The sequence below is a fragment of the Ahaetulla prasina genome, chromosome 3 (assembly GCF_028640845.1).
Source record: "Ahaetulla prasina isolate Xishuangbanna chromosome 3, ASM2864084v1, whole genome shotgun sequence".
Lineage (NCBI taxonomy): Eukaryota > Metazoa > Chordata > Lepidosauria > Squamata > Colubridae > Ahaetulla > Ahaetulla prasina.
Window position 1 is genome coordinate 115915523 of NC_080541.1, and position 15079 is coordinate 115930601.

General features: G+C 44.2%; 1 protein-coding gene across 1 annotated transcript; it reads left to right on the forward strand.

Moving 5' to 3' along the window:
- Nucleotides 1-744: 744 nt before the first annotated feature.
- Nucleotides 745-1311, forward strand: LOC131194644 (uncharacterized protein K02A2.6-like; the record flags this gene model as incomplete). The annotated part of the gene is made up of 1 exon (XM_058175869.1): nucleotides 745-1311. A coding segment is annotated over one exon (567 nt), but the record flags the coding sequence as incomplete, so codon positions are not given.
- Between the last annotated feature and the right edge of the window lie 13768 nt (nucleotides 1312-15079).

The window sequence follows — 15079 nt, forward strand, 5'->3', positions numbered from 1 at the left end:
AATTTCTATGCGGTATTCTTGAAGAATAAAGCAACAGTAGCCGAACCGCTACATAAGTTGCTAGCAAAGAAAGCTGTGTGGTCCTGGGGCAGAGAAGAGGCTAGGGCATTTGAGGGGGTAAAAAACCTTTTGTCCAGCGATAGCCTCCTCATCCAGTACAATGGCACATTGCCACTAGTGCTAGTTTGCGATGCTTCACCATATGGGGTGGGGGCGGTGCTCAGCCATAGGTTACCGAATGGAACAGAAGCCCCTATAGCGTATTATTCCCGGATGATGTCCTCTGCGGAAAGGAACTACAGCCAGCTAGATAGGGAAGCGTTGGCCATAGTCTCCGGGGTTAAGAAATTCCACGAATACTTGTTTGGGCGAGATTTCGAGATAGTCACGGACCACAGACCCCTTCTAGGACTCTTAGCGGATGACCGCCCAACACCCATGGCACTTTCTCCCAGGCTGACCCGATGGACTATTTTCCTAGCGGCATAATCCTACAAATTGCTCCACCGCCCAGGAAAAGACTTAGGGCATGCAGACGCTCTGAGCAGATGCCCTTTACCAGAGACAATTGAAGACCCCACCCCGGACACACCCGTCTTGCTAATTGACTCTTTGGGCTCTGGCCCAGTCACATCCAAGCAGGTGGCTAGGGCATCTTACAGGGACATTACAATACGGACTGTAATCGGTTGGGTGCAAAGGGGTTGGCCCGCTGCGCCGGGCGAGCGTTTCAAAGACTTTGCGAAAAAACGATCAGAACTGTCAGTTCAAGGGGGGTGTCTGTTATGGGGGGATAGGGTAGTTATCCCAGAAAAATTACGCGAAAATGTGTTGGAACTGTTGCATGTGGGCCACCCAGGGATTGTGAGGATGAAGAGTTTAGCGAGGAGTTATGTATGGTGGCCCTTAATGGATAAGGACATTAGCGACAGGGTAGGGAAATGCCAATCCTGCCAAGAGTCGAGGTCGCTACCCCCTACAGCCCCAGTTAGAGAGTGGGAGAAATCCCAGGGGCCATGGTCCAGGATTCACATAGATTTTGCGGGGCCGTTCCATGGGCAGACCTTTTTAATTGTAGTAGATGCCTACTCAAAATGGTTAGAAATCATCCTCATGAAAAGCACAACGGCCGAAGCAGTAATAACAGTCCTAAGGCATCTATTCATAACACACAGCCTGCCCGACACCCTAGTCTCTGACAACGGCCCGCAATTCACGGCAAACCATTTTGAGGGGTATTTAGCGGGAGAGGGCATCAGACATGTCCTCTCGGCGCCTTTCCACCCGGCGATGAACGGACTTGCAGAACGTTTCGTTCGGAGCACCAAGGAAGTGCTATCTAGGATAAGTCCAGGAGACTGGCAAACGAAAATAGACACTTTCCTGGCCGTCCAACATAGGACCCCTTGTGTAACAACTGGCCGCAGCCCAGCAGAACTCTTAATGGGCAGGAAACTCAGGTGCCCACTAGACCGACTAAACCCAACTTATACCCCAGATGGGTACAAGGGTATTCAAGGAAAAACCAGGGAAATGACAGTGGGTGACCCAGTATGGGTACACAACTATAGCGAGGGCCCAACAGGGTTAAAGCGGGAAATTCTGGGCATAACCGGACCCAAATCATACGTAGTAGACATGGAGGACGGCCAGGTATGGAAACACCACATAGACCGGTTAAGAAAACGTATACCAAACAAACTAGAAACCAAACAACCAGGCCCTGACTACCATTTGTTTGAATCTGCAGCTGACTCAAACCCGAGGCGAGCGGAGGACTTATCTGATTCCGATGAAGTCCAGCGACGCCAACCGGTTCCTCCTGAAGGCAACAGGAATGACTCAGCCAATAATCCAGGGCCGGACGGCCTAGAGGAGGAGCTGGGAGGAACAAACAGTCCCTCCGACCAGCTCGACTCTCTCCCAAAGAATGAACTGCGCAGGTCAGAAAGAGTTAGGAGACGCCCTGTTTACCTGCGTGACTACGTAGAGAAATAGCATGTAAATATTATGTAAATAGAGGTACAAAGCGTTCTGGGAGGGAAGGAGTGTAATGTATTTTGAACTTTGAGAGGGAATTTTGGGCGGGAAAATTGCACGTTGCTGATTGGTTGAAGCCTCAACCAAAAGAGTATTTAAAGAGGGGTTTTTGCCGGTTGTGCTCGCTGGGGTCACAATAAACTAAAGAGCTGTTGTCACTCACTGGTCTCCTGCCTCTTCATTGCCCGAACTTAACAGAGGGCAAAAGTGGGGATAAACTGGCAGTAAAAGTTGGCAAATCCCAGGAAGCTTTGTAACTGTTTACACGTGTGTGGTGATTCCAAATCAAGTACAGCCTGCACTTTTTGAGGGTCCATTTCTACGCCCTGGTGTGAAATCTGGAGGGCTCGGGACAGGGGTTATTCCTCTGCCCTGGTCCTATTAGACCTCTCAGCGGCGTTCGATACCATCGACCATGGTATCTTGCTGCGCTGGTTGGGGGGATTGGGAGTGGGAGGCACCGATATACGGTTCTCCTCCTATCTCTCCGACCGGTCGCAGACGGTGTTGACAGGGGGGCAGAGGTCGACCGCGAGGGGCCTCACTTGTGGGGTCCCTCAGGGGTCGATTCTCTCGCCCCTGCTGTTCAACATCTACATGAAGCCGTTGGGTGAGATCATCAGTGGTTTCGGGGTGAGATACCAGCAGTACGCTGATGACACCCAGCTGTACTTTTCCACCCCGGACCACCCCAATGAAGTTGTTGAAGTGCTGTCCCGGTGTTTGGAAGCCGTACGGGTCTGGATGGGGAGAAACAGGCTCAAGCTTAATCCCTCCAAGACGGAGTGGCTGTGGATGCCGGCACCCCGATTCAGTCAGCTGCAGCCGCGGCTGGCTGTTGGAGGCGAGTTATTGGCCCCAAAGGATAGGGTGCGCAACTTAGGTGTCCTCCTGGACGATCGGCTGTCGTTTGAAGATCATTTGACGGCCGTCTCCAGGGGGGCCTTCCACCAGGTCCGCCTGGTTCGGCAGTTGCGCCCCTTCCTTGATCGGGATGCCTTATGCACGGTCACTCATGCGCTCGTTACCTCTCGCTTGGATTACTGTAATGCTCTCTACATGGGGCTCCCCTTGAAGTGCACTCGGAGGCTTCAGTTAGTCCAGAATGCAGCTGCGCGGGTTATAGAGGGAGCTACACGTAGCTCCCATGTAACACCGATCCTGCGCAGGCTGCACTGGCTGCCTGTGACCTTCCGAGTGCACTTTAAGGTGTTGGTTATGACCTTTAAAGCGCTCCATGGCTTAGGACCTGGGTACTTACGGGACCGCCTGCTGCTACCACACGCCTCCCACCGACCCATACGCTCCCATAGAGAGGGACTTCTCAGGGTGCCGTCCGCCAAACAATGCCGGCTGGCGGCCCTCAGGGGAAGGGCCTTCTCTGTGGGAGCGCCCACACTCTGGAACGAGCTTCCCCCGGGTCTACGTCAAATACCTGACCTTCGGACATTTCGTCGCGAACTAAAAACACATCTCTTTATCCGCGCGGGGCTGGCTTAAATTAGTTTTAATGGGAAATTTTATTAATTTTTAAATGGGGTTTTTTAGTATGGAAATTTTTAAATCTCAGGCTAATTTAAATAAGTTTTTTAAATGGTATTTTAATCTGTATATTGAATTGTTTTATTTTGCCTGTACACCGCCCTGAGTCCTTCGGGAGAAGGGCGGTATAAAAATCAAATAAATAAATAAATAAATAAATGCAGTACCCCAAATAGTCAATTTTCTCTTGGTGGAATTCACATTAGGAAGTTTAGCAGAAAGTTTGGCATCGCGGTTTGTTTAAAAAAACCCTGACTAGTTTTACATGTTCTGCTTTCGTGTCAGTAGAATTTAGAATTTAGAAAATTTTTTTTTTGAATTTTTTTTTTAATTGGCCAAGTGTGATTGGACACACAAGGAATTTGTCTTGATGCATATGCTCTCAGTGTACATTATATATTAAAATGTAGACAATGACCCCCTTATACAAATGTTGATGTAGCACTTCATTTATTAATTGCATAAACACTGTGGGGGGCTCTTGTAACCCAAAGGAGAGCACCTTGAATTGGTAGCAACCGAGTGGATGTTAAATACCATTTTCCACTCATCCCCCTCCTTAATTCAGACACAGTAGTAAGCCTCTCTTAAATCCAGCTTTGAAAAAAATTTCCCTTTAGCAAGGTGTGCTAGCATAGCTTTCTTAAGGGGGAGGGGATACATGTTCTCCACACTGATCATATTTAAATTTCTAAAATCAACACAGAGATGTTTTGAGCCATCTTTTTTTTTCTAAATAACACTGGAGCTGTGATTTTTGGTTGGGCTGGCTCGATGAATCCCCTTGCTAGGTTTTCTCAATAAATGCTCTCAGTTCTTCCAGCTTCCTCGGGGACATGCTGTACATCTTGGGTTTAGGGAGTTTAGCATCAGGTAAGATTTCTATTACACAGTGGGTGGCGCAGTGGGGAGCGAGCTCATCTGAGGCTTTTTTTCTAAAACCTTCAGCCAAATCCATGTATTCTATGGGTATACCCTCGGTTGACGCGGCATGACCAGGCATGGCTGTTTCTTGGTGCTCTGCCTCCTCAATTTCTATATGTGGATTCTTGGAAAAAGTCATGTGCATCTGAAATTTTATGATGTCTTGCTTCCAATTAATTTTGGGGTTCCATTTTTTCAGCTATGCAAGGCCCGAGACTAACAGCCATTCCATGGTAGGTGCCACTATAAATGTAAGTTTTTCCTCATGGCTTCCGGATATCTATATGTAGAGGCTCGGTGGTAAAAGAAGCTGGCTCCCCCCTGCTATTGACCCACCTAGTTGCCAGAAAGCAATGAGGTTTTTCAACTTTCTTACATTAATCCCCAACTTCCCTATTAGAGTTGAGCTGATCAAACAGTGGGTGCACCCTGAGTACACTAAACTGGAGATATTTATCTCCCTGTCCCAGTTTTGTATAAATAGTCTTAAGGGGAGGGTAAGCGGTTTAATTGGTTTGCTTACAAATGAGTGTGATTCCTCCTGCTGAGATGCCAGGGTTTCCTCCCCAAAGAGTGGGGGATGGAAATTCTATGATCTCCCTGCTCCTCAGGGCAGTCTGCTTCCCCCGCTGGCCAGGTTTCCAAGTTTCCCCCCAGTGGGTGTTTCTGGGCGGGTGTTTGCGAACAACACTCTGCGGCTCGGTGCCTCCCTTTTCCACACTTGAAACAGGCTGAGGATTTCGGAGAAAATGCGGTTTGTGGTTTGAGGGGCTCTTGCTTCCATTGGGGTAGGGATTTCTTCCATACTCGCCCCGCTCATTACTGGTTTCTGGCCATATCAATCTTGGCTTCTTTGGTGGTGATATACCACTCATGTAAGTGATTCGGTGTGCCTCGGGCCATGCAGGCACTGTATAGATCAGTGGTAGCCAACCTGGTCCCTACCGTCCACTAGTGGGCATTCCAGCTTTTATGGTGGGCGGTAGAGGTTTTGTCCAATAGTGAAGCACTTTCCTTTTTTTTTTAATTTAATTGACTTTTTAAAAAATTTTCATAGCATTATTTAAAAACATTTTCATTAGGTTTTCATAAAATTCCCTGTGACAATTTAAATTTCTGAAAATATACTATTTGTATTGTCCGCGCATAAGTTTAGTTCACGTTACATAAGTGAAACTAAATGGTGCTATAGTGCGACTGCAAACAAGAGCTTCATCCCAGAATAGCTTGCGCATCTCCCCCCACACCATCCAGCTGTAATAGACAAGCAGAGCTGGTAGCCGGCACCCCCCCAACCCAATCCAGGATGCACGAGAGACATGTGCAGATGACGATACACAGAGCATTACTGTAGAACCGGCCAGCGGTTAGAAAATTTTACTACTAACAGAGATACAAAAGTGGGCGGTAGGTATAAAAAGGTTGACTATCCCTGGTACAGATCATCACTCAGCCCATCCCTGAAACAGCTCACCAAAATATCCTCTGGCCAGTTCACACAACACATGAGGTCCTGGAATTCTTCAGTATTTTATTTTTTATTTATTTTTATTTATTTGTCAAACACAACAGTATATATAAGTATAAGCATGAAATAACCATACGAATTGGATACAATCAAAGGTAACATTAGGACAGGCATACTCTTATGCACACCCCTTACAGACCTCTTAGGAATGGGGTGAGGTCAACAGTAGATAGTCTATGGTTAAAGTAGTGCATTCAAGGCATTAACAACTCTGTTACTGAAGTCATATTTTCTACAATCAAGATTGGAGCGGTTCACTTTAAGTTTAAATCTATTGTGTGCTCATGTATTGTTGCAATTGAAGCTGAAGTAGTCTTTGACAGGAAGGACGTTGTAGCAGATGATTTTATGAATTATATTCAGGTCATGCCGAAGGCGGCAGAGTTCTAAATTTTCTAAACCCAGGATTTCAAGTCTGGTGGCATAAGGTATTTTCTTGTGGTCAGAGGAGTGGAGAACTCTTCTTGTGAAATATTTCTGGACATGCTCAATTGTATTAATGTCCGAAATGAGATGTGGGTTCCAGACAGGCGAGCTGTATTCGAGAATTGGTCTAGCAAATGTTTTGTATGCTCTGGTTAGTAGTGTAATCTTTCTGGAGAAGAAGCTACGCAAGATTAAGTTTACAACTCTTAAAGCTTTTTTGGTGATATACCGTATATACTCGAATATAAGCCGATCCGAGTATAAGCCGAGGTCCCCAATTTTACCCCAAAAAACTGGGGTAAACTGGGGACTCGAGTATAAGCCGAGGGTGGGAAATGAGGCAGCTACCGGTCGGGGAAACCCTCCCTCCCTCAGCCGAGAAGGCTGGCGGCTCCCCCGCCCCGCCCTCTCACTGTACCGGCAGGGCTTCCCCGCGCTAATGCAAAAGCCCGCCAAGTTTGCGCCATCCGGTATAATGTGAAAAAAACAAAAAAAAAAAACTCGAGTATAAGCCGTATATACTCGAGTATAAGCCGAGGGGACGTTTTTCAGCACAAAAAACGTGCTGAAAAACTCGGCTTATACTCGAGTATATACGGTAATTGCGGTGGGCTTTGGCACTTTGATCGTTTGATATGAAAACTCCAAGGTCTTTGACGGAGTGAGGGTCATCTACAAGGTAATGTCCATCAAGCTTGTATTTAGTGTTCTGATTCTTTTTTCCAATGTGTAAGACAGAGCATTTGCTGGTTGAGATTTGGAGTTGCCATATTTTTGACCATTCCGACACAAAGTCAAGGTCTTTTTGAAGGGTAGCCGCATTGTTGGTAATGTTGAATAGTTTAAAATCATCAGCGAAGAGAACACAATTACTTATAATATGGTCACAGTGGTTGTTAATGTATAATATGAAGAGTGTTGGTCCTAGAACGCTGCCTTGGGGGACACCGCTATTGACAGGAGCAGGATTTGATAGGGCACTGCCTATTTTGACCACTTGTTGTCTGTTTGACAGGAACGCTGTTATCCAATTATGGAGGGGTCTGGAGTATTTTAGTATTTTAGTTTTAGAAGTTTGTCATGTACCACTGAGTCCAAAGCTTTACAGAAGTCTATGTAAATTGCATCTATTACTTTGCCCTAATCAAGATTTGTAGTCCATATGTTTTTGCAGTGAAGAAGTTGTAAATTACAGGATAATTTTTTTCTGAAACCAAATTGTTTATTAGAGAGTAGGTTGTTTGTTTCTAGGTGGAGGGTGATGGATTGGTTGATGATTGATTCCATTACTTTGCAGGTGCCGCAGCACAAAAGAAATTGGTCTGTAATATTCAACTAGGCTGGAGTCTCCTTTTTTGAAGACAGGGATGACCATAGCTAGTGACCATAGTTTGGGAAGGGAGCTGGTCCTGAAAGATTTTTCAAAGATTATGCTTAGGGGTTTTGCTATAACAGTGGAAAGTTATTTTAAGAAGTATGCACATAGACCATCAGGTCCAATAGATAGAGATGGTTTCAGTCTGCAAAGAGCCTTTTTAACATTATCTTCTGTGAAATCTATTTGTGTTAGATTGTTGTAACCATTGTTGGTACAACTGGGGAATGTTGGGTATGAGCCAGTACTGTTAACGAAGACTGAGCCGAAGAATGTGTTAAAAAGGTTTGCTTTAACTGTTTCATCATTACATTCTTTACCGTTAGATCCTTTTAGGGGTGGGATGGATCTCGAGTCTTTAAGTTTGTTGTTTACAAAATTATAGAAAGCGCAATTGGATTTTGTGCACAGAACGTCTTCTTCTTGTTTGATGTGGTAATTGGTGCATTCAATTTTTATTTGGTGGCATATATTTTTGTAGCGGTTTTTAAAGTTGGCTACATAGCCAGTTTTGTTTTTTCACCAGAGAGATTTTTTTTTGGATTGGAGTTTTTTTATTGAAATGGGTGATTTGTTTTTCCTGATTTTGGTGGTTGTTTGTGGTACGTATAGTTTAATGACTCTATTGACTTCAAGTAGGAAAATACTATAGTGGTTTTAAGCAGTGATACAGTTAGAGAATAGAATTTGCCAGTCAAGAGATGAGAGGTTGGTGTCTATACTCTGCTACTCGCCGTCGCCCCTGCTTCACCAACTTAATGCGGTTGCGTGCTTTATGATCTGCAAGGAGGTCCTCAAACTGTCATTGGAGGGCCATCATGAAACAGTCAAAATCCCACAGTTCTGGTGCATCGGCATTATGCAGGGTCACCTGGCAGGGTCACCTGGCAGCGGCATCCTCTAGGGCTAGGGTCACAACTAGCACTCGGGATCCTTGGGTTTGGAAATCATGCCTGTACTCTTGCATGTAGTTGAGCATGTGCCACAAAGAATCCTAATTGTTGTGGATCCCCATCAAACTTCACTCCAAGGGAGGGAGTTTCTCTTTCCAATTGCGGAACTCAGGCTGGTTGGGAATGGGCGCCAGTGTGCGTGCTGCCTGGAGGGGAGGGTTTGCTGGGTCTTCTCCCACAGTTGCTGTGCCATCTGCTTGATAGGTGGGCTCTGGGTGGGGGCTCCTCTGGCATCATCCGCAGTTGCTGCCCTTTCAGCACTCCTTGGCTGTCATCCTGGCTCCCCTCCAATGTTGAGATTTTCCAAAGTTTGTTTTTTTTTTTGTAAAGTTTTTTTTATTTTTTACACACAAACAACAACATACAATACATGTTTTCTGAACAAAATATCGGCCAGGTACATGTTCACATCAAATTTAGTTCTTTTCCAACACTTTTTACATGCTTTCATCAATATATTTTCTCTCATTTTTATTTCCTTATTTGCATTTCTCTTTATAAATCTAATCTTACCCTTCACCCCCAATTTTAATCTTTTATCAAATTGTCCCTCTTTTTCCCCCTTTTTTCTACTCCCGTTTATATTAAACCCTTATATTCCCATTTAATAATTATATTCTTTTATATCTTCTACTTATCCAACATCAGCATCAATCATATCTTTACATTTCAATGACAATTTATAGATTGATAACCATAATCAAAAAAGAAAAAACAAGAAAAAACTCAATTTTTCTTCATAATAACTTCTACAATATTATTAATACATCCATAATAACCGTCAAACATTTTTTCTCATTTTAAATTCCAATCTCAATAGTTCCAATCTCTGTACTTCAAATCTTATTAGTATTTCAACCAGTAATTTATTTCAGTTCTTTTTTATTTTCCTCTTTTTTCCTCTTCCTCCTCTTTTTTCCTCTTAAAATTCTTTACTCTCTTTGCTTGTCCTGTATTTCCATCCACTCTCCTTTTCCTACCTTCCCCTAGTTTTATCTTTTCTCTACTGATCCCTAAATGATCCTTTGACTTTGTATTTTTTTTCTTACCTTCTTTCTCTCCTTGTCTCTTCCTCCCCTCCTTATTTTTATTTGCCCTTCTTAATTGCAATATTTTTCCATTTCCTCTCCTCATTTCCCTTTAAAAAAATTTTTTTATTACTGCCACTCCCCATGTAATCTTCTAAATTCTTTGTGCTATTTCCCTTCTTATTTTTCCCTTCTTTATAAATCCCTTCATCTCTCCCCATAAACTCATTTAAAATTTCATGATCATTTAATAATTCATCATCAATATTTTTTCCTTTATCTTCCAATGCCCTCTCTTGCTTCATGGTTTCTTTGTTTGCTATAAGTTCCAGTGCAGTTCCTAATTCTTCTGGTTCCTGTTTTCCATATGGTTTTGTAATTATTTCTTTTATTTCTCACTTTAAAGTCATACACATCTTTTTCATGATGTTTATTATTCCCTGCGCCATTCTGTATTGTCGGGGTTGTATTTCTTGTTTTATTATCAAAGTCAAACAGCTTGCAAGCAAAGTCCTCCCTTTTAGTTCTCACCAGCCTTATCACTTCAGCAGAGGAATTTTCCACAACAAATGTTAATCAATGTAGTTTCCCCTTCCACCTGAGGGTGTCTCTTTCCAATCCACAGTTCTAATCAACAATTAATGAATTAATTAATTCCTTTTTGTTTATTTTCTTTAAAGCCGCACTTTGCTTTGCTTTAACTTTTTAACTGTTCCAATTAGTTCAATTTAAAGTCTATGTCCCAATTTAATTAAGCCCAACTCACAGGGGAAGAAGAAAATCAGAGAGATTTCACCACGTTGTAATTCTAAATCCCCCAGCTTTCTTTTTGTATTCTAGCAGCAGATTTTAAAAATCTCTAAATTTCTCCAACTTTATTTAAGGTTTTCCTTGTTTTTTCTTTCCGTTTGAGGGGTCTCCATTTCAATTTGAAAAACCAAATTTCTTTTGGGTCTTTGGGTAAATGCTTCCATTTCTCTTATTTTGCTGTGTTTACATTCCTTCTTAGTTTAGCCACTATTCCACCGCCAAATATATTTTTTTGTAAATGTCAAATTGAAGTATTTTCTTGTGAGTTGCTGTTCACTCACCCAGCTTCAACATTCTGTCCAAATCATCGCTCCTGCTCAAAATCTTGGTCCGATTGCCCCAGCTTAATGATGCCACCATAGCCACCACCCCCGCCGTTAAGTCAAAGAGCTTTCCTCTGATCTCCAAGGAACTTGCCGGTTCCCCTTGGTCATCCGAGGTGCCTCTCCTTCTTCACTGTCCCTACAGGACAGTTCTGGTCCGAAGACCCCTCAAACAGCGGTTTGTCAGCCCGGGAATTTGCAGAGCTCAGCAGAGCTTGCTTTTCCCCATCCATCTCTCTGTGATGCTTCCAGATTTTCCAAAGTTTCCATTACGAATTGGGTTATATGGCTCTTCAGAATCCTCCCTCAGTGGTGCTTCGGTTAGTTCCCCCTGATCAGTGAGGGCTTCTAGTTCCAGTTTTCACCCTGGTTTTCGGTTACCATGGCTGAGGGTGACTCCTCTGGTTCTCTCATCCCAGCTATCTTTCTTCCTGATGCCAATTGACCAGCGGGGCTTTTCGGGATTCTCCAAGGTTATCTCATCCTCTCCGATGGGGTGTATGAAACAGGCATCTGGCTGGGTAGTGGTTGATGTCTCCCCCAGCATTTGGCTACTCTTTGTTCCCTGCTTCGTTAGGACATGGTTTGCAAGGTCCCCTCAGTAGAACGAAGATTGCTTCTCTGAGTTGACTGCTTTGCAGACATTGCTTTCTGTAAGGATTGCCTCTCCTCCTAACTTAAGAAAGTGAAAATTCTTGAAACAGAATATTTCAAAAGGAATCTTTTATTAAGCAGAAGTGACAGCAATGGATTCAAAGCAACATCTGAATACTCTTAGGCAAGAGAAGTAGGATTAAAGCAGTAGAGACCCCTCCCTTTAGCCAGAATGCAGATTTTAGCCAATACACAAGTGTGAAAATGTTTTCTTTACCAGCTGCCCTGAGAACTGGATAAGCATGTATTACCATTGTTATCCTCCATTATCCTTTAAAGTGAAACAGCCCACATGGCTGTCATAAACATAAACTCCCAAAGTTAAGGAGATCTCAGGGCACTTTGGTGCCAGGATATAGGTTGTAAAATATCTGTTGACACAGGCAATGCTAATAAATCGAATCCCCCACTTTTCCCAATTGAATGGCAGTATCAGTTTTAGGGATCTGACACAATCCTTACACCGCTTGAGGACTCTCAGCCATTTGTCAGTAAGTTCTATAGTCCGACACATCTTAATTGCTGCTTGTAGTCTTAAATTATGCTCCCTCAAGAGACCACAGCATGTGCTTTCACTAGTAACACCAAAACTATTTTGTCCCGAATGAGCTCATCCCTTAAGGGGCCATAGTCACAACTGGCTGCGTTTTCCTTTAAACGAGTGACAAAGCTATCTGTCGTTTCACCTTCTTCTTGCTTGAAGTTGCCAAATATGTATTTTTCAAAAATAACATTTTGAGAGGTCTGAAATAAGTCTCTAAAGCATCTAGAATAACTTTGATATCGCTTTCTTGCTGCACAGAAAGGGTTAAATTGTTTCTGTAGATGTGGAGGCATTCACTGCCCATCAATCTCCTTAATGTGGCAGCTTAAACTGCCTGTAGCTAAGGTGTAGTCTTCGAACTCCACCCTAAACTTATTCCAATTGCAGCTGCAGTCTCCACTCACCCTCATGGTCTCAGGCAGAAGTATACTGTTAGCAGCTGTCATATTTCCACTGATTAGCTTTCGGGAGTATGCTTCAAATGTATCCACAAGACATGGATTCAGACTTCTGACACCATGTTTCTAGTAATTTAATCATAAGACACTCAATAAGCCATCATTAGAGGTTTATATCTAAATATGATGGGAACCGGAAATACCTCACAGGAGCAGCTGCAGGCAGCTCCTCGAGAGTCAGGGAATGCATCTCAAACTAATTCGACCAAGACTGCAGATATAATCACTATAACACATTCACCCTTGTTCACACCTCACCACTGATGTCACCATTGCCTTGGAGGTGGGATCCCAGATACCAAAAAATGTCCACCTTCTTTAGGTTTTCTCCATTGATTTGAAGAGTTCCAGGGGTGGTGACAGACTCTAATTACTCAGGTTTCTTGATGTTGAGGCAGAGTCCAAAATGGTTGAGGCGATCATTCCATGTTTGAACTTGCTGCTATAGTTCACCTCTAGTGGTGGAAGCAAGAATAACATGATCATCATAGAGCATAGTCCAGGGTGCATTCTGCTGCAGGTCATGCATGATGGTATCCATGACTAATATAAACAGAAGTGGTGACAGTGCAGAGCCTTGGTGTACCCCAACTGTCACTGGGAATCTGTTGGAGAGGTCAGCTGGGCATCACACTTGGCTGCTGGTGTTCTTCTACAGCATTTTGACCCAGTCAATGAGTGATTCAGGTATTCTGTGATCTTGGAGGGTATACCAGGTCAGTTGGTGTGGGATACGATCAAATGCCTTCTCCAGGTCTAGGAATGCCATGTGTAATGGTTGTCTCTTCTCGTGGTGTTTCTCTATGAGCTGACGGGCTGTAAAGATGGCATCAGTTGTTCCATATACTTTAATGAAGCCGCATGGTTGATGGTGAGTTGGGCAATGTGTTGTTCAAGGATTCTTTCAAAGATCTTCATAGTGTGAGACAGAAGGCAAATTGGACGATAGTTGGCACAGTTAGCTGGGTCACCCTTATTCTTGAAAATGGGAACTGTTACGCTTGTTGACCACTCAGTTGGTACATGGGCAGTGTACATGATAGCACTGAAGAACTCAGTCAGCCAAGGTATCCCTGTGTCTCAAACTTCCTTTAATTTCCAGAAGTCCATGGGCAGATCCAGGGGCCTTCAAGTTCTTCATTCTTTCCACAGCATTGTTGACTTCTTCCTCAGTTATGAGTGGAATGAGTCCATGGGTTGGTGTGCCTTCTGGAATTGGTGGATGTGGGAATTCAATTCAATGAGGACCCAGATTGTTGGGGGCAATAAGTTGACTTTGTATATAATATACAAATGGATGAAGACTATTGCTTGACATAGTGTAAGCCGCCCTGAGTCTTTGGAGAAGGGCGGGATACAAATGCAAATAAAAAAAAATGTTGGAGAACTCATTAAAATGATCTTGGCATTGTTGCAGGATCTCCTGTTTGTCTTGGAGTCATTTGCCATCCTTTTTTTAAAAATTGAATTTATATCCCGCTCTTCTCCGAAGACTCAGGGTGGCTTACACAGTGTTAAGCAATAGTCTTCATCCATTTGTATATTATATACAAAGTCAACTTTTATTGCCCCCAACAATCTGGGTCCTCATTTTATATACCTTATAAAGGATGGAAGGCTGAGTCAACCTTAGGCCTGGTGGGACTTGAACTTGCAGTAATTGCAAGCAGCTGTGTTAATAACAGACTTAGTCTGCTGAGCCACCAGAGGCCCTTGTCCTTCATGCACATGTAATGCTCGATGTCTTGTGCAACCTTCTTCCATGCTATGGCCAATTGGTAAATGTCTTTCTCCCCTTCCTTCATCTCCAGGTGGTCATATAGGTCTTGGTAATGTTCTGCCCTGGCTTCAGCAACCACTCTCTTGGCTGCTGTTTTGGTGGTTACATAGTTCTGTCACCTCTCTGGCACAAGTATCCTTGTGAAAGCCACCCCAATGAAGCTATCGAAGTGCTGTCCCGGTGTTTGGAAGCCGTACGGGTCTGGATGGGGAGAAACAGGCTCAAGCTCAATCCCTCCAAGACGGAGTGGCTGTGGATGCCGGCATCCCGGTACAGTCAGCTGAGTCCGCGGCTGACTGTCGGGAGCGAGTCATTGGCCCCGATGGAGAGGGTGCGCAATTTGGGCGTTCTCCTGGATGCACGGCTGTCTTTTGAAGATCATTTGATGGCCGTCTCCAGGAGAGCTTTCCACCAGGTTCGCCTGGTGCGCCAGTTGCGCCCCTTTCCAGACCGGGATGCCTTGTGCACAGTCACTCACGCCCTTGTGACGTCTCGTCTGGACTACTGCAATGCTCTCTACATGGGGCTCCCCTTGAAGGGCATCCGGAGGCTGCAGTTGGTCCAGAATGCAGCTCTTGTGGTGATAGAGGAGCCCTCGTGGCTCCCGAGTGACACCTATCCTGCGCAGGCTGCACTGGCTACCTGTGGCCTTCCGGGTGCGCTTCAAGGTGTTGGTGAACGTCTTTAAAGCGCT